Raw genomic sequence first — 25,310 nt, 5'->3', positions numbered from 1 at the left:
TTTTTTTGATGAGTTTACTAGCTTCCCTCTTTTTTTCCGTACACTAGTCCTGAGAAAATGTTAAAGGTTACCCTCTACTTACTCGACCTCTTTCCCGATTTCCAAGCGTAAATAACGAACTTATCTCATCTCCAGCCCCCCCTGTTGGTTGTTACATGTATAGGTGTCATTTTGTTTGAAAAGTTTACTAGTTTCCTTCTTTTGTTGTTTCGTTCACTAGTCCTGAGAAAATGTTAAAGGTTTCCCTTTACTTATTCGACCCTTTTCCCGATTTCCAAGCGTAACTAGAGAACGTATCTCATCTCTAGCCCCCCCCTGTTGTTTGTTACGTGCATAATTGTCATTTTTTTTCGATAAGTTTACTAGTTTCCCTCTTTTGTTTTTTCGTACACTAGTCCTGAGAAAATGTTAAAGGTTACCCTCTACTTACTCGACCTCTTTCCCGATTTCCAAGCGTATATAACGAACGTATCTCATCTCCAGCCCCCCCTGTTGGTTGTTACATGCATAATTGTCATTTCGCTCGATAAGTTTACTAGTTTCCCTTATTTGTTGTTTCGTACACTAGTCCTGAGAAAATGTTAAAGGTTTCCCTTTACTTATTTGACTCCTTTACCCGATTTCCAAGCGTAAATAAAGAACGTATCTCATCTCTAGCCCCCCCTGTTGTTTGTTACGTGCATAATTGTCAATTTGTTCGATAAGTTTACTAGTTTCCTCTTTTTGTTGTTTCGTTCACTAGTCCTGAGAAAATGTTAAAGGTTTCCCTTTACTTATTTGACTCCTTTACCCGATTTCCAAGCGTAAATAAAGAACGTATCTCATCTCTAGCCCCCCCTGTTGTTTGTTACGTGCATAATTGTCATTTTTTTTCGATAAGTTTACTAGTTTCCCTCTTTTGTTGTTTCGTACACTAGTCCTGAGAAAATGATGAGGTTACCCTCTACTTACTCGACCTCTTTCCCGATTTCCAAGCGTATATAACGAACTTATCTCATCTCCAGCCCCCCCTGTTGTTTGTTATGTGCATAGTTGTCGGGTTTTTTTATACGTTTACTAGTTTCCTTTTTTTTTTGTTTCGTACACTAGTCCTGAAAAAATGTTAAAGGTTTCCTTTTACTGATGGGACCCCTTTCCCATTTTCCAAGCGTAAATAACAAACTTCTCATCTCCAGCCCCCCCTGTTGGTTGTTACATGCATAATTGTCATTTTGTTCTATAAGTTTACTAGTTTCCCTTTTTTGTTGTTTCGTACACTAGTCCTGAGAAAATGTTAAAGGTTTCCCTTTACTTATTCGACCCCTTTCCCGATTTCCAAGCGTATATAACGAACTTATCTCATCTCCAGCCCCCCCTGTTGTTTGTTACATGCATAATAAGTCATTTTGTTTGATAAATTCACCAGTTTTCCCCCCAAACAGAAGCATTTTTTTGTATCCTTACGCTATAAAGTTTGGTCACTGAGCTACGGCATTAACTTGTATTCTAACAAGATTAAAATATATTTGTCCTGGAGATTAGCATAGCTAAGTCTCCCCTTTTTTTTGCCTTTTGCTTGGGCAGCAGCAGGCTTTGATCAGCGTAGCGCAGCAGCAAGGCCCTGGGCTTGGCCCGGCCATCCACAGGCCGGGTGTGAAATTGCTCTGATGTCATCCCCCATTCTCTATCTTCTGCAGCTTTCAGGGGCGTAATGATATTTCCGCCACAAAGCTCCACGGCCCCTGGGTTCTATATTTGGGGTTGCACCAGGAAGCGTTTGGGAGAACTATAGCTAAATGACCCAGTGGGGGGGAGGGGCCACTCGATGGGTCGTCTTTTGTCCGGCAGAGACACGGGGGGACATCGTTGCTTGTATATGTACTTTTCTATTCTGTGTTTGTCTGCCGTTTGCCTAGCGGTGAAGGACGGGCACTTAGTACAAGGGAAAGGACGTGAACTTTCGTACTGGGAACTATGTTGCACGTTCAGACTTTAGCGACTTGATGAAAACTGTCTGATAAGAATGAGGGATAGTCAAGTCATGTTTATTTGTATAGTCCTTAATCACGAGAAGTCTCAAAGGGCTGCACAAAGTACATACTATTATGACAGCATCCCCTGATCTAAAACCTACATGAGGGCAAGGAAAAACTCAAAAAGCTCAGTCAAGTCAAGTCAGATTTATTAGTATAGCCCTTAATCACAAGGAGTCTCAAAGAGCTGCACAGACCACAGATTATTGCAAACCACAGACTATTATGACAACATCCCCTGATCTAAAACCTACATGAGGGCAAGGAAAGACTCAAAAAGCTCAGTCAAGTCATATTTATTAGTATAGACTTTAATCACAAGCAGTCTCAAAGGGCTGCACAGACCACAGATTATCGCAAACCACAGACTGTTATTACACTATCCCCTGATCTAAAACCTACATGAGGGCAAGGAAAAACTCAAAAAGCTCAGTCAAGTCAAGTCATATTTATCAGTATAAAAAATAAATATGACTTGACTTGACTAATAGCATAGCCTTCAATCACAAGGAGTCTCAAAGAGCTGCACAGACCACAGATTATTGCAAACCACAGACTATTACGACACTATCCCCTGATCTAGAACCTACATGAGGGCAAGGAAAAACTCAAAAAGCTCAGTCAAGTCAAGTCATATTTATCAGTATAAAAAATAAATATGACTTGACTTGACTAATAGCATAGCCTTCAATCACAAGGAGTCTCAAAGAGCTGCACAGACCACAGATTATTGCAAACCACAGACTATTACGACACTATCCCCTGATCTAGAACCTACATGAGGGCAAGGAAAAACTCAAAAAGCTCAGTCAAGTCAAGTCATATTTATTAGTATAGCCCTTAATCACGAGGAGTCTCAAAGGGCTGCACAGACCACAGATTATTGCAAACCACAGACTATTATGACACCATCCCCTGATCTAAAACCTACACGAGGGCAAGGAAAAACTCATAAACCTCAACAAAAATGAAGAAGCCTTGAGAAGGGACCGCACTTGAGGTCATCCTCCTTCCAGGATGACCAGGCTGCAATGGATGTTGCAAAACCATGAGCAGGACAGAGGGGATCGATACAGGGTACTGGATACTTGAGCAAGATACTGAACAGGACGGGAAAGACTGGATAGATACCGGATACAGGAGCAAGATACTGGACAGGACAGGATAGATGGGATCAATACTGGATACTGGATACTGGAACAAGATTTCGGCCAGGACAGAACAGGACGGACGGGATCGATACTGGATACTGGATACTGGATACACGAGCATGGCAGATGGGATCGATACCGGATACTGGATACTAGAGCAACATATTGGACAGAGCAGGACAGACGGGATCCATACTGGATACTGGATACACTAGCAAGATACCGGACAGGGCAGGATAGACGGGATCGATACCGGATACTGGATATTGGAGCAAGATACTGAACAGGGCGGGAGTGACAAGATCGATACCGGATACTAGATACACGAGCAGGATTCCGGACAGAGTCAAAATGCGTGTCTTGCCAGTGCAGAGGTTTCTTGACGGACTGACCAGGAGTGAATGCACTGAGTTTAAATAGGAGGGAAGCCAATTAGGCCATGAGCAGCAGCTGGTACCAAAAGGGTCAAATATTACAGTGTCATCTTGAAAAGAGACCCTCTAATAAGCCAGAATACCATTTTTTTGTCCTTTAAATGTAAAGACGCATCTTGAAGGATTTTATACATTTGACTATAAAGGATTTTGTACGATCGAATACAAATTACATTTAAATGCAAAAGATACCCACTGGCTGAGCTGTGTGGCGAGGTAAATTCAACCTAGTTGAAGATGATGCTTACAGGAACAGCGGGGAACTGGAACAAAGGGCTGATAAGTTAATCAGCACTTTTTGATGCAGAGGGGCCCTGGTGAGGTAGAAACTCTCTGTTTTGACCATTCCAGACATCGAGGCGAGGGGGCTTTCCTGGCACGCCCATGGGAGGAGCCGGCACACCAGCTTGAGGTGAAACGTGGGTCGAAAGAAGAAGGGGAGAAGATCGAGATAGGAGGCTTGCTAATTCGGCCATATATTCGATGGAGTTCACTTAGTTAAATACTTTAAGAAATTAAATCAGCCCAGAAACCAGCTTTAAAACCAGCTCGGTGGCCTTGGGGGTATGGCGCCCGCCCCGAGACTGGAAGGTTGTGGTTCAAGCCTCGGCCGAGTCATACCTAAGACTTAAAGATTGGTACCCGTTGCCTCCCTGCTTGGCGTTCAGCATTAGGGGTTGGAATTGGGGGGTTTGCTCACCTAATGACTCCCAACACTTCAGTTGGGTTGAGCGAGGGGGCTGGGAATCCCCTCCTCTACATTTTAATATTTAATTCCTAACAATTTGTTACAAAATGCTATGACTAAATGTGTTCATGTGAAGAAATCACATTTGGGGAGGCAGGGTGAAAGCAACCGCATCTCCTTTAGCCACAGGAAGCCTCGGAATAGTTGCAACCACAGAGGAGATTGATGTCCTTTTTCTGATCTTGGCAGCGTCTCTGCCGCCTGCTGCTATTTGCATGGACTCCCAAAGTATTTTGACCTTCCTCCAGGTTCTCTGCTGATTTGACTCTTAACACCCGCCAGTCCTTCAACTGACAGGCACAGACTGCGCACAGTGATCCAAACCCCCTCCTGTTTTCGTTCCCGTTCCCGAGTCGGCTCATTAAGTGTTTCTTCTGCGTACAAGACAGCTAATAAAAGAAAAATGCAGATGAAGGACCCACTCGCGTATCGTTTTTCACAGTTTTATTGGGAAGAAGGGAAAGGGGTGCACCCACAATTCAACGGCGGTGTCAGGAACGGAGAACAGGTCGATAGCAGGGACAGGAGAGCAAAAAAAAGGGCTGCGATTTTCCGTAGCGGGCAATGGCGGTGTCAGGGACGGAAAAACTGGTCGATAGCCGGAGCAGGATATATGGTCAGGGTCAGAAACGGGTCGTAAGTCGGGATGGGAGAGCAGACGTGGTCGCGATCAAAACAGGTCGTAGCGGGAGACAAACAGGAGCAAAAACGGGACAGGCGGGAGTCAGGGTCGAAAAAGGCTTGCTTTGAATACACAAAGGTTCGTAGACGGACTGACCATAGGGGATTGTCAGGACTGGGTTGAAGTAGGGACAGGGAGCCAATCAGTACCCGCGGTGGTTGGCGCCAAATGAGCGGGCACAGGTGATTCACATCGATAATCATGACATTACATGTCCAAAACTTTCTATCGTTGCCCACTAGAATTTGTGCAGAACCCTTGTGATGGGCTCCAGCACCCCCGCGACCCTACTGAGGGTAAGCGGTGCACATAATGAATGAATGGATGGATTATTGTCATGGTTGCCATGGTGCCAAATTGGCCCCGCCCATGTGTGTCACAGTTGGCATGGTGCCCGATTGGCCTCGCCCGTCGTTGAGAGATTGGCTTTCCGTCTATTTGAGCTCAGTGCTCTCACTCTTCCTTTGTCAGTCTGTCAACGATCCTCTGCCCCGCAAGACGTGGGTTCTGACTCTGTCCTCTTTTGATTTTGTTATTTCAAGTCCGGTATTGTTCCTGTTTATTTTTGTCCGATTTAATTTCGGGTTCCAGTTTTGTTTCTATCTGTTTTTGTCCTGTTTGTTAGTTTCTCCAATTTTTGTTCCCGTCTAGTTTCTCCCGTTTATTTTCGTTATCCCGGTTCGTTATCGATCTCGTTGGTCTCTGGCTTCCCGTCTTTCCACGCCAGACCGGCTGCCTAATGTGCATGACTCCCCATTTCCTGTAAAATAAAAAGCTTGTGTGAGAAACGTCACGCGTTTGGGTCCTGATCCTGTTCTGGTTCATTAAAATTTTTACCTTTTCTATCACTGGTAATATTATTATTGAATTTATTATTGAATTACAATCTGCTCTTTTCTTTTTGTGTTTCACTCTTGAATTTAGAAATCCATTTAAGATTCTGTCATTTCAAATAAAATGCCATCCGTAAAACTGTTTTATTTACTTTTGTATAATTTCTAAAAAGAAAAACAATAATTAGTATTACTCTAGTTAGTTTTCGGGGTATTTTTATCGTTTTACTTTAGTTGTATTTTTGTAGTATTTTTATAGTATTCTTATAGTATTTTGTAGCGTTACTCTAGTGGTATTTTTGTGGTATTTTTTAATATTTTTAGAGTAGGACTCTACTTTTATTTTGTAGCATTTGTACAGTAGTATTTATATCTTATTCTTACGATGGTATCATTTTTGTATCATATTTGTAGTATTTTTGTAGTATGACTGTACTCCTAGTCTGTATTTCTAAAGTTACATTTTTGTAGTATTGCTATAGCTATATGTTGGCAGCATTTCTGCAATAGTATTTTTGTAGTATATGTGTAGTATATTTGTTGTATTACTCTAGCTATATTTTTGTAGAGTTTTGCAGTAACATAGTTTTACTCTAGTCGAATTTTTGTGGTGTTTTTTAGGTATTTTTATAGTATATTTGTAGTATATTTGTTGTATTACTCCAGCTATATTTTTGTAGTGTTTTTGTAGTATTTTATTGTATTACTCTAGTCGAATTTTTGTGGTATTTTTTAGGTATTTTATAGTATATTTGTAGTATATTTGTTGTATTACTCCAGCTATATTTTTGTAGTGTTTTTGTAGTATTTTATTGTATTACTCTAGTCGAATTTTTGTGGTATTTTTGATGTATTTTTATGGTATAAATGTACTTTAATTTTGTAGCATTACTCTCGTTGTATCTTTGTAGTACTTTTACCATGGCATCATTTTTGTATCATATCTGTAGTATTTTTGTAGTATAACTGTACTCCTAGTCTGTATTTCTAAAGTCACATTTTTGTAGTACTGTATTACTATAGCTATATGTTTGCAGTATTTCTGCTATAGTATTTTTGTAGTATTTTGTGAATTTCCCTACGGGGATGAATAAAGTATCTATCTCTCTATCTAGTATATTTGTTGTATATTATATTGTATATTTTTGTAGTGTTTTTGCAGTATTTTATAGTATTACTCTAGTCGATTTTTTGTGGTATTTTATGGTATAACTTTACTTTTATTTTGTAGCATTACTCTCGTTGTATCTTTGTAGTACTTTTACCATGGCATCATTTTTGTGTCATATCTGTAGTATTTTTGTAGTATGACCGTACTCCTAGTCTGTATTTCTAAAGTCACATTTTGTAGTATTACTATAGCTATATATTTGCAGTATTTCTGCAGTAGTATTTTTGTAGTATATGTGTAGTACATTTGTTGTATTACTCTAGCTATATTTTTGAAGTATCTTATATAATTACTTAAGTCAAATTTTTGTGGTATTTTTAAGGTATTTTTTATGGTATGACTGTATCTATCTATTTATCTATCTAGTATATTTTTAGTATATTTGTTGTATTACTCTAGCTATATTTTTGTAGTGTTTTTGTTGTATTTTATAGTATTACTCCAGTCAAATTTTTGTGGTATTTTTAAGGTATTTTTATGGTATAACTGTACTTTTATTTTGTAGAATTACTCTCGTTGTATTTTTGTAGTACTTTTACCATGGCATCATTATTGTATAGGATCTGTAGTATTTTAGTAGTATGACTGTACACTTAGTCTGTATTTCTAAAGTCACATTTTTGTAGTATTACTATAGCTATATGTTGGTAATATTTCTGCTATAGTATTTTTGTAGTATTTTGTGAATTTCCCCACGGGGATGAATAAAGTATCTATCTATCTATCTATCTAGTATATTTGTAGTATATTTGTTGTATTACTCTAGCTACATTTTTTTTTCAGTATTTTATAGTATTACTCTAGTCGAATTTTTGTGGTATTTTTTAAGGTATTTTTATGGTATACTTGTACTTTTATTTTGTAGCATTACTCTCGTTGTATCTTTGTAGTACTTTTACCATGGCATCATTATTGTATAGGATCTGTAGTATTTTAGTAGTATGACTGTACACTTAGTCTGTATTTCTAAAGTCACATTTTTGTAGTATTACTATAGCTATATGTTGGTAATATTTCTGCTATAGTATTTTTGTAGTATTTTGTGAATTTCCCCACGGGGATGAATAAAGTATCTATCTATCTATCTATCTAGTATATTTGTAGTATATTTGTTGTATTACTCTAGCTACATTTTTTTTTCAGTATTTTATAGTATTACTCTAGTCGAATTTTTGTGGTATTTTTTAAGGTATTTTTATGGTATACTTGTACTTTTATTTTGTAGCATTACTCTCGTTGTATCTTTGTAGTACTTTTACCATGGCATCATTATTGTATAGGATCTGTAGTATTTTAGTAGTATGACTGTACACTTAGTCTGTATTTCTAAAGTCACATTTTTGTAGTATTACTATAGCTATATGTTGGTAATATTTCTGCTATAGTATTTTTGTAGTATTTTGTGAATTTCCCCACGGGGATGAATAAAGTATCTATCTATCTATCTACCTATCTATCTATCTATCTAGTATATTTGTAGTATATTTGTTGTATTACTCTAGCTACATTTTTGTAGTGTTTTTGCAGTATTTTATAGTATTACTCTAGTCAAATTTTTGTGGTATTTTTAATGTATTTTTATGGTATAGCTGCAATTTTATTTTGTAGCATTACTCTCGTTGTATCTTTTTAGTACTTTTACCATGCCATCATTTTTGTATCATATCTCTAGTTATTTTGTAGTATTACTGTAGAAGTACCTCGTAAAGCGCTTTTGGGGGGACTTCATTTTCCATTTACCATTTAATTCCATATTTAGGATCATATCAAAGAGAACTTAAACGAACCAAGAAACAAATAACTGATTTTACTGTTTTTGTTTTATTTCAAAGTCCCGTTTACTCCTAGAAAATGTCAGCCCTCTCTCTTCCCGACACCGCAATACATTTCAGCTTGTATTTACATCAATTTAAGGCAAAGGAGTTGACATGCCTGACAACTTTTTTCGGAGAAAAAGACAAAAAAAGAGAGAAAGAAAACATTCATAGTATAGAAAAACCACCGTTCGGTCCGGATCTCTATTAAAAGGCCTTCAAGGGAAGAAAATGAATTATTGCAGGAAGGAAAAATAACTTAAATCAATGAGGCGGGTTTATTATAAACAGAGTTGGGTAGGGTTACTTTAACTTGATTACTTTCAATTACTTTTGGATTACTCCAATACCAAATATGCTAATAAAAGACAAAAAAACTAAATATGAATCAAATGATGACTCACAACACGTGGTAAGCTTTCTCTCCTGGCTTTGAACTCTTTGATCTCCGGCAAAACTAACATAAAATGCGACCAGGGTTGGGTAGGGTTACTTTAACTTGATTACTTTCAATTACTTTTGGATTACTCCAATACCAAATATGCTAATAAAAGACAAAAAAACTAAATATGAATCAAATGATGACTCACAACACGTGGTAAGCTTTCTCTCCTGGCTTTGATCTCTGGAAAAACTAACATAAAATGCGACCAGGGTTGGGTAGGGTTACTTTAACTTGATTACTTTCAATTACTTTTGGATTACTCCAATGCCAAATATGCTAATAAAAGACAAAAAAACTAAATATGAATCAAATGATGACTCACAACACGTGGTCAGCTTTCTCTCCTGGCTTTGATCTCTTTGATCTTTCAAAACTAACATAAAATGCGACAGAAACAAAATGAAAATAAATCCAAACAGCTTGCCGACATCATGGATTCCGTTACTCCCCAAGCCTGCACAAAATTTAGTATTTTTACTCATATTTAGTTTCTTTTGTCTTTTATTAGAATATTTGGTATTGGAGTAATCCAAAAGTCATTGAAAGTAATCCAGTTAAAGTAACCCAACCCAATCCTTTAAGTCAGTAATAAAAATAATGCATCAATTGCAGGGTTGGCTAGGGTTACTTTAACTTGATTACTTTCAATTACTTTTAGACTACTCCAATACCAAATAAGCTAATAAGACAAAATAAGCTAAATATGAATCAAATGATGACTCACAACACGTGGTAAGCTTTCTCTCTTGGCTTTGATCTCATAAAATGCGACAGAAACAAAATGAAAATCAATCCAAACAGCTTGCCAACATATTTTTTGCCGTTCCATGTATTCCGTTACTGCAAAAAAATTGAGTAATTTTATTCATTTTTAGTTTATTTTGTCTTTTCTTAGCATATTTGGTTTTGGAGTCATCCAAAAGTCATTGAAAGTAATCCAGTTAAAGTAACCCTACGCAACCCTGATTATAAATAGGAATATAGTGTTTTTTTCACGCGGTTGCGTGGACATTCGTGGGTGTTGGTAAATACGAGTTACCCTGAAGTGAGCCTTTTTAAAGGGATTTCATGCGGATGAGTTCCACTTTGCTGGTGATGATTTTAAAATCAACGAAATTAAAATTGCGCCTTGATAATTAAAAAATCGGGTGTGTTAGTTGTAACGCGTGTGCACGTACCTGCCATTTTCCCCCGTATTTTATACGTTATTCGTTAGTATAAGCCGCATATATTTTTTTTTTTCACAGGGAAAAAAAACTAAAAACGAATCATTTTTTGTATTTGTTGTTTATTAGGTAAATAAAATGAATATCGCTGTTTTTTTCTAAATTATTTGTTTTGCTGTGAGTGAATAATTTCTGCGCTGTGTGTGTAAAGTTTATAATCGCTTAATACAGAAAAAATAATCATTTATAAGGGGAATAATTGGCTGAGGTTATCCTGTGCAAGCACCCACAAAAATGAGGCTTAATCAAGGCCTTAAAATCATTCCCGACAGGTTAACATTTAGATAACAATAAAAGACAAACAGCCGAGGACAGAAAAGACAAATAATAAAGACGCAATAAAATCCACAATGTCTTAACAAACCCCCAAAAATACAGATAAACAAAATCTTTGGACTTCAGCATAGTTTTTTCAGGCTTTAAGAGGTTTTTCTGTCCAAGTCTCATTCAGGCAGTCCACAATTTCGTTTTTTGTTTTCTTTTTCATTCAAAATGTCCATTTCGTGTAAATTATACGTGGTTTGGATTCGTCGGAATACTCTAAACTTGAAAATTATGAATCACAACACATTAGCGAATAATAAGTATCGAAATTGTAGCATTCACCATCAACAGCCCTGAGGACGGATGCGCGCGCGTATTTACGCACGCAAACGCAAGAAAAAGTAGTCTTTATTTTTAAATATGAACGCTGGTGCGGTCGTGATTCGGATTTTTTTTGTTTTTATATTGCTTCTACTCGCTGTCCGACTTGCCGTCCTTGGACGAGGTGTGGTTGTACAGTCCCTGGGCCATGAGGTGAAGCGCCAAGGAGTTCTTATTCCCGGTGGCCTTTTTGATTTTAGCCCTTTTGTTCTGGAACCAGATTTTAATCTGGGATTCGTTAAGGCCGAGTTCCCGGGCCAGGTCCTGCCTCCGCTGTTCGGTCAGGTAGCGGTTGCTCTGGAACTCGTTTTTCAGGCGTTGGAGTTGCTCCACGGTGAAGGCGGTCCGGGGGCGTTTGTCTTCTTTTGTCGGGGTCCGGGTCCTCTTTGGTTTACGGGATCGGGGTCCTTGATGGAAGAGGAGAAATGTAGGAATGAATTACGAGTTTTAAAACAAACGTTTTTGCCTCAACTCAAATCTAATTCTTATTTTTGCTATATTTGACTTGTTATTTTAATAATAATAATTTCCTTTGTATTGTCATTCTTTGTAACAATGTACACAGAACGAAATGTCGATACACCTGACCCGTTGTAGCGAGTCGATGCAGCCGCAGCCAACAGAGGGCGCCGCCATTATACCAATTAGGTATGTCTCGGCCGAGGCGCGAACCAGCGACCTCCCAGTCTCTTTTGACTATTATACTCATTTATTTATTTATTGCACAACCCTTACAATACCAACTGTATAAGACTTAAAAAGTGGTCGGCGGCGCCCTCTGTTGGCTGCGGCTGCATCGGCTCGCTACAACGGGTCAGGTGCAATCGACATTTCGTTCTGTGTACATTGTTACACAGAATGACAATACAAGGAAATTATTATTATTATTATTATTATGTAACATCCTACATGCCGACATTTCTTGTGTAAATATCATGTAAATTATAACTATAGCCTCATCCTCCTTGTTTTATAACCTTATCTTCTCTGTTCCTTTATCTTCTTGGCTTTTTACCTCACTGTGAATGTGTGAAACTGGAGTGTCATGCCCAATTTCGTTGTCACAATATGTTAACCCATTTTGTAACAATGACAATAAAGTTATATTCTATTCTATTTTATTCTATTCTGTTGATTCTATCAGCCAATAATTATGCTGTTCCTTGACATCCCTTGATAGAGGATCTTCATACCTGTCAACCTGTACGGTTTTGCCGTTCAAAGTAGGTTTATTATGAATTTTAAGACGTGTACGACGTACGAGAAAATCCGTACGGAAAAACGCAAATTTGTCAATTATGGGTACCATCCGGTATACACCGACTATGACGAAACAGCAAATTAATCAAGTCAAACGAGTTCGGCGCGGTAGCCTCTATCTCGGTATCGTTTTTTTTTCGTCGCAAACGAAGCAAGCGGTTTGCTGTAGTGAAAGGAAGTCCGTCTCTTTTTAGAGAACCGGCTTTTTCGGCTCAACTCATTAAAAAGAGCCGGCTCTCCAACGGCTCACTTGCTTTGATGCATTATATTACGATTTATGATGTCGTATAAAGAAGTTAAGAAAAAAAGGAAGTATAAAAGGAGAAAATGAAAAAAGACCGGTTTGCGGTTATCCCTTTAATCAGTATATTACCAACAATAATTTAATGCAGAAAATGAATTCATAATTTGAATAAGAAAATTCTACTTAATTCTATTTGCATGTATTTTTTCCTTCTATAGTGAACGTCCAAGCTACTTAATTTTTCAATTTTTTTGGTAATAAACCTCATTCATGTCGAGCAACAAAAACAACAAAATGTTAATTAACAATATCTCATCTCATCTCTCATCTCATCTCATTAGCCGTACCGCTTATCCTCTGTAGGGTCGCGGGGGGCTGGAGCCCATCCCAGCAATCATCGGGCAGTGGGCAGGGGACACCCTGAACTGGTTGCCAGCCAATCGCAGGGCACACAGGGACAGACAACTCATTCGCTCATTCACACCTAGGGACAATTTGGACCGGCCAATTCACCTGAAATGCATGTTTTTGGAACGTGGGAGGAAACCGGAGTGCCCGGAGGAAACCCACGCAAGCACGGGGAGAACATACAAACTCTGCACAGGATGTCTGGAGCTGGATTTGAACCCACGACAGGTTCCCATGACATGAACTGTGCCGCACAAGCGCTAACCACTGCACCGCTAACAATATATATAATATAACAAAACACATGTGCAATGTAACATGTTAAACTACATAAATGAAAAAAAATGGTGTAAGATTATTTTGTATTTTGTAAGGGAAAATACAACAGATATGCAAGCTGCGCAGAAGGAAATCAAAATTTTCTTAGTTTAGAAAAAAAGCTTATAGCATCTATGCACTTTTCTTACCCACATACTATCGATTGTGCATTGTACACGAGGTTTTATGGTGGTAGGATATTACCGTATTCGCGCAATGATTGATCAGTCGAATATCGAGTTTAAATCTGATTGTTTTGAGTTTTTGGAATTCTCACAAAATCTGTGTTTTTGTTTCATTACTGCAAAATTCATTTGGTAAGCCATGGGTTTGTTCGACTGTCTTTTTCGTTTTGGCACTTTATGGGCTTCTGCGCTTGCCGTACCTTCAGTTCTATCACCTCGTGCTGAAGATGTATTTGTATTTTTTATTGAATGTAGGCGATAAACTGAGTGACTGTGAACCCTTGTGCATGATTGAGGGTCGTTACATTTGCACTAGGGTGCAACGGGAATCGAACCCGGATCCTAGTAGTGAGAGCGCCGAATACTAATTTCTAGACCAGGAATGTAGATAACCTAGGGAAAGGTATTATATTTGATCTCACAATTCTTCCTCGTTTTGGGACTGATTCAAATCCTTTATTGACAATGTAAACTATGAATACTATACCAATATAAACAATATATTTATTTATACTCTAAATTATCACCAGATACACCAAAGAGTTATTTCCCCTCGTTGTCATTTGCGCATTTATTAATATCTTTTCAGGACATCTTTCTGGTACCATGAGTAATAAAAGCTTAATGATGAGATAAAATATAATGAATGCATTTTGCAATGGCGTCTACATCCCTAATGGTCAGTAGATTTAAGCGTATTACCCTTGTTATTATTTTTAATATAATTATTGGGCAGGATCACATTATACCCCTCTATAGGTTCGGAACCACTGACTTGCAGGAGATTTAATGAAAATTGGAATTTGGCATCGTGATGGGGATTTCCACAGTCCTATCCTGTTCTCCTTGCTTGTTCAAAATGCATTGATGTCTGTTCTCCTTATTATAAGTCTCTACTAATTTATACATATATACAGGGTTGTGTAGGGGTTACTTTAACTTGATTACTTTCAATTACTTTTGGATGATTCCAATACAGAATATGCTAATAAAAGACAAAAATAAACCAAATATGAATAAAAGGACTCCATTTTGTGCAGGCTTGGGGAGTAACGGAATACATGGAACGGCAAAAATGATGTTTGGATTTATTTTTATTTTGTTTCTGTCGCATTTTATGTTCGTTTTGCCGGAGATCAAAGAGATCAAAGCCAGGAGAGAAAGCTTACCACGTGTTGTGAGTCATTATTTTATTCATATATAGTTTCTTTTGTCTTTTAGCATATTTGGTATTGGAGTCATCCAAAAGTAATTGAAAGTAATCCAGTTAAAGTAACCCTACCCAACCCTGTATATATATATCATTATGAATTAACATGCATCCTATAAAAGCCTTGGGTCATGTAATGATGCAAGACCACCGAAACCCCCACCCTCTCCAAAATGCCCCCAAATTTTCATTTGATGATAAAAAAAAAATGAATTGATGCAAAAAGATTGCAGCAGCAGGCGGGAGGTGGAACACGGGTGCAAATGGGGGTGGGGCCCGACTGCATTGGGGGAGGGGGGAGAGACTTTATTTGCCTATGTATTCTACAACGTTCCTATTTTTTTAATTCATAAAAAGAAACAATCAACACATCTGGATTTTTGGGCGCCGGTCGGACGGAATCGACAAAAATTGAGTTAGCGCATGCGCACGAATGGGTTCCGAAGTTCCAAAGTGATTAATTGGCCTTAACCGTATACAATGAAACAAAATAATCAAAAGGCTCATTAAACTACAATTCTGCATATTCCGTTTGACTATAATTAACTCGAGGGGAATGAACTGTCCACCATTTTGATCTCGACTATAAAAACGCGTGCGTGACGTCATTCATTGTTGCGTTAACTGATTTTTGGGAGGCCGAATGCAAAAAAAAAAAAGCTGCACCCCCCCCCCCTGGATTTAAAAAGCCAATTGCAGTCAGTCGGTCCCATACTTCATGCAAACTTTCAAACAACAGTATAAAACCTCATTCAAACTTGTTTTTCTTATAGTTTCGGAAATTATCCAGACAATTTCGAAGTTGTCTTTGAACATCACTTTGTGGTTGGGGGTTGGGGGAAGGGGGGAGCTTTAAACACACATTTAACACAACAACAATACAAAGATTTAAAAACATAACGCTTCAATCAAGTTCGATCGTACGGATTTATTATTTAAGCGCAGAAAAACTACGATTACACCCCGAATAATTTTACTCACAAAAAAATGGAACAAATCCGCCTTTTGGGACAAAAAAACGTCCATTTATATTAAATCTGTATATTTATCATAACAAAATAACAAAGCATATGAACACATCATCAATAATTTCTCCTTTTTTTTTATATGAGAAGCCCGCGTTTCACATTTAATCCATCTTTTTAGAACTCCCTCACTTTTTCGACACCCCCCATTGTCAAAAATATGCTAATAGAATATTAACAAAGACGACTCGGGAACAATGGCGTTAAACTTGCTTTTACGAATCTTTCGACATTTTTAACTTTTTGGAAGAGTGATCTTGTGCAACTTTATTTAGGAAATTACAGTTTTCAAACGTCGGTTTTTTTTTTCGTATTAAAGCCCGAATTTCTAGATTTTTGGAAATGATAGATCGGTGCTTTGTTTAAAAAAGAGAGTGAAACAATTATTTGTTTCGACGGGTGAAATAAAATGTAATATTGGAAAAAGATAAGAAGAATGTTTATGAGAGTAGTTTTAACGTTTGGTTTAGATAAGAGGATCAAACAAACAAAACGATTACAACTTTTTGTTCTGCTTTTTTTCGAAAAGAAAAAGAAAAAAATAGATTAATATTCGATATTTGCGTGTAATTATTACTTGTCCTCATATTTAATTTCTACTTTAATTCGTTTATAGGCCACCAACCTGCAGAGGGCCGGTCCGAATAGCGGGTGCAATAAACCCAGGCCGGCCACAGCATCTGTTTCCCCCCCTCAGAAGCCGAACCGGCCTGGGGGCTGCTGCAGCGGTTTTCGTGGTCCCTCTTCTCATTTTCCTCCTGGTCCTTTCTGCTGAGGATATCCGGATGGTCTAATAATCGAGAGTCGTCTTGCACGTCCGGATAACCGATTTTGGGTTCGTTTCTTTCGTCCCTCCTTGGGTCCTGGATCCGAAGGCCTCTTTTTCTCCTGGAACCGAAATCCGGTCTTAAAATGTTGTCGATGTAAAAGTTGGTGATCCTGTGGGATTGCTGGTTGCCGGGTTGAAGGATGGCTCCTTCGGACTCCTCGCCCGGGTCCTCGGGGCGCTCCTGGTCTCGACGAGCGTTTTCTTCCATCATGATGAAGTGGTTTAGAACTTGCGCAAGTAATTTCAGTTTAATTAAGAGTTTGTCTACCAAAAAACCCAAAAACCCTATTCCAAATATTTTTTCTTAGTAATGGCTACAATAAATATCTATACTAAAAAAGGCGCCGTTTTTTCCAAAGTAAAATCATACTTTAGTTCCAATTAATAAACGCCTCTTCATCGCTTTCCTTTTCAAGCAAATTTAAAACATTTTATTCAAAAAAAAACTTTGTTATTCAAGTCTTTCCCCGGATCCCTATTTGCAGTTTTGATGCCCTCAGCAATAAAAGTGATTCTCATTCAGACGCCAGGCTCAAATACTTTCACTAAGGATTTGCTTCTCATTTCAGATTGGCTGAGAGCCGCTGTACTACGGCCCTGTAGACACGTGCCCTGGTCCAATAGGGGCGCAGAGATTTTGACACGTGACATCTAATTGGTCCACCCCCGGCCGTGTGTTGCGTTCAAGTCGAACTAAATAATGGCGTCATTCTTTATTGGATGGATAGATAGATAGATAGATAGATAGATGGATAGAAAAATAGCCATATTAGATAGATAGATAGATAGATAGATAGATAGATAGATAGATAGATAGATAGATAGATAGATAGATAGATAGATAGATAGATAGATAGATAGATAGATAGATAGATAGATAGATAGATAGATAGATAGATAGATAGATAGATACAGTAGCTAGAAAAATAGCCATATTAAACAGACAGACAGATAGATACAGTAGCTAGAAAAATAGCCATATTAGATAGATAGATAGATAGATAGATACAGTAGCTAGACGAATAGCCATATTAGACAGACAGATAGATAGATAGATAGATAGATAGATAGATAGATAGATAGATAGATAGATATATGGATAGAAACAGTAGCTAGACAAATAGCTGTATTAGATAGATAGATAGATGGATAGATAGATACAATAGCTAGAAAAATAGCCATATTAGATAGATAGATAGATACAATAGCTAGAAAAATAGCCATATTAGATAGATAGATACAGTAGCTAGAAAAATAGCCATATTAGATAGATAGATAGATAGATAGATACAATAGCTAGAAAAATAGCCATATTAGATAGATAGATACAGTAGCTAGAAAAATAGCCATATTAGATAGATAGATAGATAGATAGATACAGTAACTAAACGAATAGCCATATTAGACAGACAGACAGATAGATACAGTAGCTAGACAAATAGCCATATTAGATAGAGTAGATAGATAGATAGATAGATAGATAGATAGATAGATAGATAGATAGATAGATACAGTAGCTAGACGAATAGTCATGATAGACAGATAGATAGATAGATAGATAGATAGATAGATAGATAGATAGATAGATAGATAGATAGATAGATAGATACAGTAGCTAGCTAGCTAGCTAGATAGATAGATAAATAGATAGATAGATAGATACAATAGCTAGAAAAATAGCCATATTAGATAGATAGATACAGTAGCTAGAAAAATAGCCATATTAGATAGATAGATAGATAGATAGATAGATAGATAGATAGATAGATAGATACAGTAACTAGACGAATAGCCATATTAGACAGACAGACAGATAGATACAGTAGCTAGACAAATAGCCATATTAGATAGAATAGATAGATAGATAGATAGATAGATAGATAGATAGATAGATAGATACAGTAGCTAGACGAATAGCCATGATAGACAGATAGATATACCATTTATAGATAGATGTAAAGAAATAAAGATTTCAGGTGGACCCAAATGCAGGGAAGCCAGGACATTGTCAGGTGCGTTCAAAAAGAGGAATGGCTTACCGGATCATGACAATATGCAAATATTGTAAACATGATGTAAAGGTGTATTTTTAAAAATATTTGTAACTTTAATCATTTCCATTTATTTTACATAACATGAAACTCACCTTAAGTGAGTTGGCATAATTGTCTACCATTTTGCTGCTACGGGTACCCAAATGACTAAAAAAAACTAGCAAAAGCTGGGCAAAAAATGAGAAAAGACAGATACTGTAGTGCAGGTTGGTCACTTTGAGTCCCCTTAGTTTGTATTCCTACTTGATGTTCCATAGTTATCGTTTTTGATTGCATAATACAATACAGCGACATCTAGTGGTCAAAAAACAACACTGTACCTGTAAATGTAAATAAATAAGCACATAGATACATCGATAAAAAAGATAAAACGATAAAAAGATAAAAGATTAATAGAAAAATTGATAAATAGATAAAAGATAGATAGAAAAATAGATGAATGGATAAATGGATAAATGGATAAATAGATACATAGATAAACAGATAAATTGTTGGATAGATAAATAGATAACTAAATCAATAGATAAATAGATACATAGATACATAGATAAATAGCTAAATGGACAAATAGATAAATAAATAATGGATAAATAGATAAATAGATGAATGGATAAAAATATAAATAGACAAATAGATAAACAGATACATAGATGTAATATAAATAGATAAATAAATACATAGATAAATAGATGAATTGATGAATAAATAATGGATAAACAGATACATAGATAATAGCTAAATAGACAAATAGATAAATAGATCAATCAATAATGGATAAATAGATGAATACATAAATGGATAAATAGATGAATAGATACATAGATAAATAGATAAACAGATACATAGATGAAATATAAATAGATAAATAGATACATAGATAAATAGATGAATTGATAAATGAATAATGGATAAAAAAATAGATACATGGATACATGAATACATGGATAAAAAGATAAAAGGATAAATAGCTAAATAGATGAATAGATAAACAGGTAAACATATAAATAGATAAATAGATAAAGGATAAATAGCTAAATTGATGAATAGATAATAGATACATAGATGAATAGATAAACAGATACACAGATGAGAAGATAAATAGATGAATGGATAATGGGTACATATAAATATATAGATACATAGATAAATAGATAAATATAAACATAAATAAATAGATACATAGATACATAGCTAAATAGATAAATAGATGAATAGAGAATGGATACATAGATAACTAGATAACTAGATACATAGATAAATGGATGAATGGATTAATAAATACATAGATAAATATACAAATAGATAAATAGATAAATAGATAAATAGATAAATAGATAAATGGATAAATAGATAAATAGATGAATAGATCAATCGATCAATAAATACATGGATAAATATACAAGTATATAAATAGATAAATAAAAACTGTTCAGATTTTTTTATTATCATGGGCGTATTTGTAGTTTTATTGGATAGTTTATCTCGAATCCTTTGCTGACACTCTTCAAACATTTGAAATTGTTTTTTGCTCTTTGCTTATATATATATTTTTTTTGCCATCGTAAAAAATGTATTTGATATTGTTCTTTTTTCCTATGGAACCGGAACGCAGCACGGGTGGATGTTGTCTTCGCAACAGCTCGGTGATATGCACATCAGATGAATAAAACATGACTGCACCACGTGACTCAGGACTTGTCATTGTGAAAATACACACACACTTTATTATCACACACCACATGCACGCATTTAATGCTATGATGTCATTTTTTTTTCCACGACTATTCCCGTCACTTTATGGAGATATTTCATGCATTTCATTTTGCAGAAGCGTTTTTCTTTATATTTATTTTACTGGGAGTTGAACGTATATCATTTTATTCACAATACTTGTCACAAATAGCAGCATTAACGATATGCCTTCAAAAAAATACATAATAAATGATTTCTATCCATCCATGGAATTTAACGCATGCACAATTCATCAAGTTCAATAACCGTCACTTTAATTTTTTATAATGGCCTTTATTTTGAAAAGCAGCAATCCGCTATATCAGTGTTTTTCAACCCTTTTAGAAACAAGATACACTTTTATTTATAAAAAAAGTTCAGAGGGTCACCGTCCGTCGAAAATGTTTGAAAGTGATGTCAAATATTCTACTGTACCACCTCATAAGCAGATAATTAGTAAATAAAAAGAAAAAAATAATACTTAAAATAAAAAAAAAGATGTGCTTTATTTATGTTTTTATTTTTCACAGTGTAATCTTAAACCGCTTTGTTGAACAAATTAAGTTTTTAAATGTAGTGTGCTACCTCATTAGTATATAAAACTATATAAAAACTACTGCCACCTACTGATATGGATGACAATTACAGTTCCTCGTCTGAAGAAAGCAAAAATACTACATAATGGCCTGATTTTTTGGAAAGATAAAATTGGGAAAATTCCACTAAACAAAGTCTCACGGCACACTAGTGTGCCCCGGCACACTGCTTGAAAAACACTGCGCTATACAATTCAAGCAACTATATCCTCTAGCGCTATACTGCGCCCGTTAAAGATTTTTGTCCCATGACGCTTCGTAATAATGCACGCACTAAAGTCTCCAAATTACGCACACCATGCATACTACATTTCTTATCCAAATCAGAAAACACCGTTAGTTACACCAACAATCTTATTCCCTATATATTAAAACACACCAATTTACCGTTATATTAAATTAATTCATAAAGAGGAAATTAAGTTGGGAAAAAAACTCGTTTCTTCCAATCCTTTATATCTCGTATTTCAACAGATTAAAAAATATATAATTCATTTCCTTAATCTTAGTCTTCTTCTGTGAAAAAGGTTGAAATCAAGACATAAACATTTAAAAGTATCAAATTATCGGTTGAAAAATAGAGTTGGGTGGGATGAGGATATCATCGTTTCCATATCACGGCACACTTTTGTTTCTTTCTTGCTAAAAATTACGAAACATATTAAAACATATACTGAACAGGATTGTTTATTCACATATTTATTTGTTTTTATTTATAAGCGCTGCCTTTTTTGAAGACGCACTGAAAAAAAAGAGAAAGGATACTCTTGTTTATGTTAATTACCGACGGGGTTTAAAATATACCTGTTTATCGCACTAACTTAGATATTATTTAGATTTAAAAAAAATAATCGTGCTAATGAGAAAAGTTATCCATTATTCCCGAATTGTTTTAGGATTCCATTTATTGCAGCTTACACTTCTTCAAGTCTTTCCCATGTATCGTAAAATGTTGAGTTTAATGATTTTGCAGAAATTGTCTATCGTATTATAGCGTCTCCTATATAAACAACACTTGGAGTATTTTGTTGAATAATTGAGGAGACCATTTCTATTTATTTTTGTGCTTTCAATGAATTATCAAAAATAAATGTGCGGCCTCAATAAAAATAATTTAAAATGTGTCATCGTTAGTCACAAAATCCAAGAAAAACTCGATATTGCTTTACTGTATTATAAAACTAGAGTTACTATAAAGAATTTAAGGCGTTTATTTTCAAACTTTGGATACATTTGTGGTCAATATAATTACAGATTGTTTTGATATTTTTTTTATATTTAAATACTTAAAAAAAACACACGAAAATCCAAATAGTTTGTATTGAAAAAGTTAAAGAGTTGAAGTTTCTCTCCGTTTTTATTAGCCCTAATATTAGCTGGAGACCCCACAAAATGGCATACAATGTAAATTAGCAAATACAAATAAAGTTATGAGTACATTCAGACATATTTGACGAAAACAACTTTCATATAATGTACAATAAATTAATTTGGTCTAATACGTTATTATATAGAGATTTGAGAAATTACATATAAGAACAACATAGAATCACTTACTTAATGACATAAGAAATCGATTAGGATTGTTTCTAGAATCATGTTGAAATTTGAACAAATAGTGAAACTTAAATCCTTATAATTATTTCTCTTCGGAGTAGACTCTTATCATCTCAGCGGAATTCATCATTTCAAGGTCCAATATTGTCACGCGTGCATGCATTGTATAATGGTATTTACAGCTGTTTTGGGGGCAAATAGATAGATAGATAGATAGATAGATAGATAGATAGATAGATAGATAGATAGATAGATAGATAGATAGATAGATAGATAGATAGATAGATAGATAGATAGATAGATAGATAGATAGATAGATATACAATAAATACAGTAAATACAGTAGATAGATAGATAGATAGATAGATAGATAGATAGATAGATAGATAGATAGATAGATATACAGTAAGTGCAATAGATAGATAGATAGATAGATAGATAGATAGATAGATAGATAGATAGATAGATAGATAGATAGATAGATAGATATACAGTAAGTGCAATAGATAGATAGATAGATAGATAGATAGATAGATAGATAGATAGATAGATAGATATCCATTAGATGCAGTAGATAGATAGATAGATAGATAGATATATAGATAGATATCCAGTAGATGCAGTAAATACAGTAGATAGATAGATAGATATACAATAAATGCAGTAAATACAATAGATAGATAGATAGATGGATGGATAGAAAAGAATAAATAAGCTTGATAATAAATAATGAATAAACAATTAATTGTTTCCTTTTGTTAAATAACGATTGTTGCGTTTTTTGTGCCGTGCCTGAACAAAAAGCCACAGAACAAACAAACTCCTCAACTCGAACCGGTTACCGATTCCGATAACAGAGCAGCTTACCTGCAACAGACTCGTCTTTCCCGACATTTTCACCTCATGATCACCTTGACCCGAAAGCGAAATCTAACAATTTCCATCAACGAAAGACTTTTGGCAACGATGTTTCCGAGATAAGATCGGGTCTTTGTGATCGGGTGAATGCGGCTGTCTCCCGCATTGTGAGGCTGCCCAGATGTGAGATGAGTCCGGAGACAAAAGCAGAGGTCAGCCGCTACCGTCGGCTTCCTGTCCCCTTTACAAAACCTCCCTGAGGGGGAGGAGGAAAGTAGGGGGGACGCAGGGGTTAGGGGACACTTCCTATTCCACTCACTGCGCCTCTATTTACACGGGGACGGGGAATTAGTGCGAGGCCTCACAATCATCGCACTCACTATAACGCGGCATTGTGGGAAATGGAGATGGTTGAACTGTGACCTTTGTATGGTTTTATCGAAAGCGGGGGTGTCAAAAAATTTCGCCGTTGTAGAATTTTAATTTGATTGGCAGGGCTTCGTGAAAAGGCGCCGCTGTGCCGTTAAAACAGCTCCCGGTGGCTTCACCTTTTCACAGCGTTCGTTAGTTTTTGGTCGTCAGCAGGGTTGGGTAGGGTTACTTTAACTGGATTACTTTCAATGACTTTTGGATTACTCCAATACCAAATATGATAATAAAAGATGAATACTAAATACTGAATACTAAAACTAAATATGAATAAAATGATGACTCACAACACGTGGTAAGCTTTCTCTCCTGGCTTTGATCTCTTTGCCAAAAATAACATAAACTGCGACAGAAACAAAATGAAAATAAATCCAAACAGCTTGCCAACATCATTTTTGCTGTTCCATGTATTCCGTTACTCCCTAAGCCTGCACAAAATTTAGTCATTTTATTCATATTGAGTTTCTTTTTTCTTTTATTAGCATATTTGGTATTGGAGTACTCCAAAAGTAATTAAAAGTAATCTAGTTAAAGTAACCCTACCCAACCCTGGTCGTCACCATGTTTCGTCCGGCAGTGCCTCTTGATAATATATTCTTTGAAAACAGCCACAGTTTTGTTCTGTAAGGAAATACTCCGGCGGCCCTCACATTCAACTTTCGTTTTTTTATTCACAGTCACTATGTTGGAAATGGGGTGGGTTAAAATTCTCCTAGAAAGCCAAAGGCAAGGTGGCCAATGTTGAATATTTTGTTCTTGCACAGATTTATTTTATACTGCACTCAACATCACTGGCGGTGTCAAAAATCTTCGCCTTTGTAGAATTTTCATTAGATTGGCAGGGCTTCGTGAAAAGGCGCTTCTGTGCCGTTAAAACAGCTCCCAGTGGCTTCACCTTTTCACGGCGTTCGTTAGCTTTTGGTCGTCAGCGTTTTTCCTCCGGCAGTGCCTCTTGATATTTTATTCTTTGAAAACAGCCACAGTTTCTTTCGGTAAGGAAATACTCCAATTTCCACTTGTCCTTAAAGCGGCGGCCCTCACAGTCAACTTTCTTTTTTTGTTTACAGTCACCATGTCGGAAATGGGGTGTGTTAAAATTCTCATAGATAGCCAAAGGCAAGGTGGCCAATGTTGAATATTTTGTTCTTGCACAGATTTATTTTATACTGCACTCAACATCACTATATATATATATATATATATATATATATATATATATATATAAATGAAAATAAATTTTGTGCAGGCTTGGGGAGTAACGTAATACACGGAACGGCAAAAATGATGTCGGCAAGCTGTTTGGATTTATTTTCATTTTGTTTCTGTCGCATTTTATGTTCGTTTTGCCGGAGATCAAAGAGATTAAAGCCAGGAGAGAAAGCTTATCACGTGTTGTGAGTCATCATTTTATTCATATTTAGTTCATTTTGTCTTTTATTACCATA

The 25,310-nt window shown here is 36.0% G+C and overlaps 1 protein-coding gene across 1 annotated transcript; it reads right to left on the bottom strand.

The window, feature by feature from the left end:
* Positions 1 to 8,861: 8,861 nt before the first annotated feature.
* en2b (engrailed homeobox 2b) lies at positions 8,862 to 17,130 on the bottom strand. Its single transcript, XM_088350192.1, has 2 exons — positions 16,437 to 17,130; positions 8,862 to 11,568 (listed from the first exon to the last, which is right to left on the bottom strand). The coding sequence occupies exons 1-2, from the start codon at positions 16,849 to 16,851 to the stop codon at positions 11,252 to 11,254; spliced, it is 732 nt and encodes a 243-aa protein (XP_088206318.1). The 5' UTR covers positions 16,852 to 17,130; the 3' UTR covers positions 8,862 to 11,251.
* Between the last annotated feature and the right edge of the window lie 8,180 nt (positions 17,131 to 25,310).

Source organism: Urocampus carinirostris, chromosome 1 (assembly GCF_059441175.1).
Source record: "Urocampus carinirostris isolate Australia breed hairy pipefish chromosome 1, RoL_Ucar_1.0, whole genome shotgun sequence".
In the NCBI taxonomy this organism is placed as follows: Eukaryota; Metazoa; Chordata; class Actinopteri; order Syngnathiformes; family Syngnathidae; genus Urocampus; species Urocampus carinirostris.
The sequence above is the reverse complement of the archived record's forward strand: the minus strand, read 5'-3'. Positions and strand labels throughout refer to the sequence as shown.

What these genes read in the sequence shown, in the direction of transcription:
- en2b (XM_088350192.1), bottom strand. Translation starts at nt 16,851, where the DNA reads ATGATGGAAGAAAACGCTCGTCGAGACCAGGAGCGCCCCGAGGACCCG. An exon ending in TTCGGACCGGCCCTCTGCAG is followed by an intron (nt 11,569 to 16,436) that starts GTTGGTGGCCTA and finishes TCTTCCATCAAG; the next exon opens with GACCCCGATCCCGTAAACCA.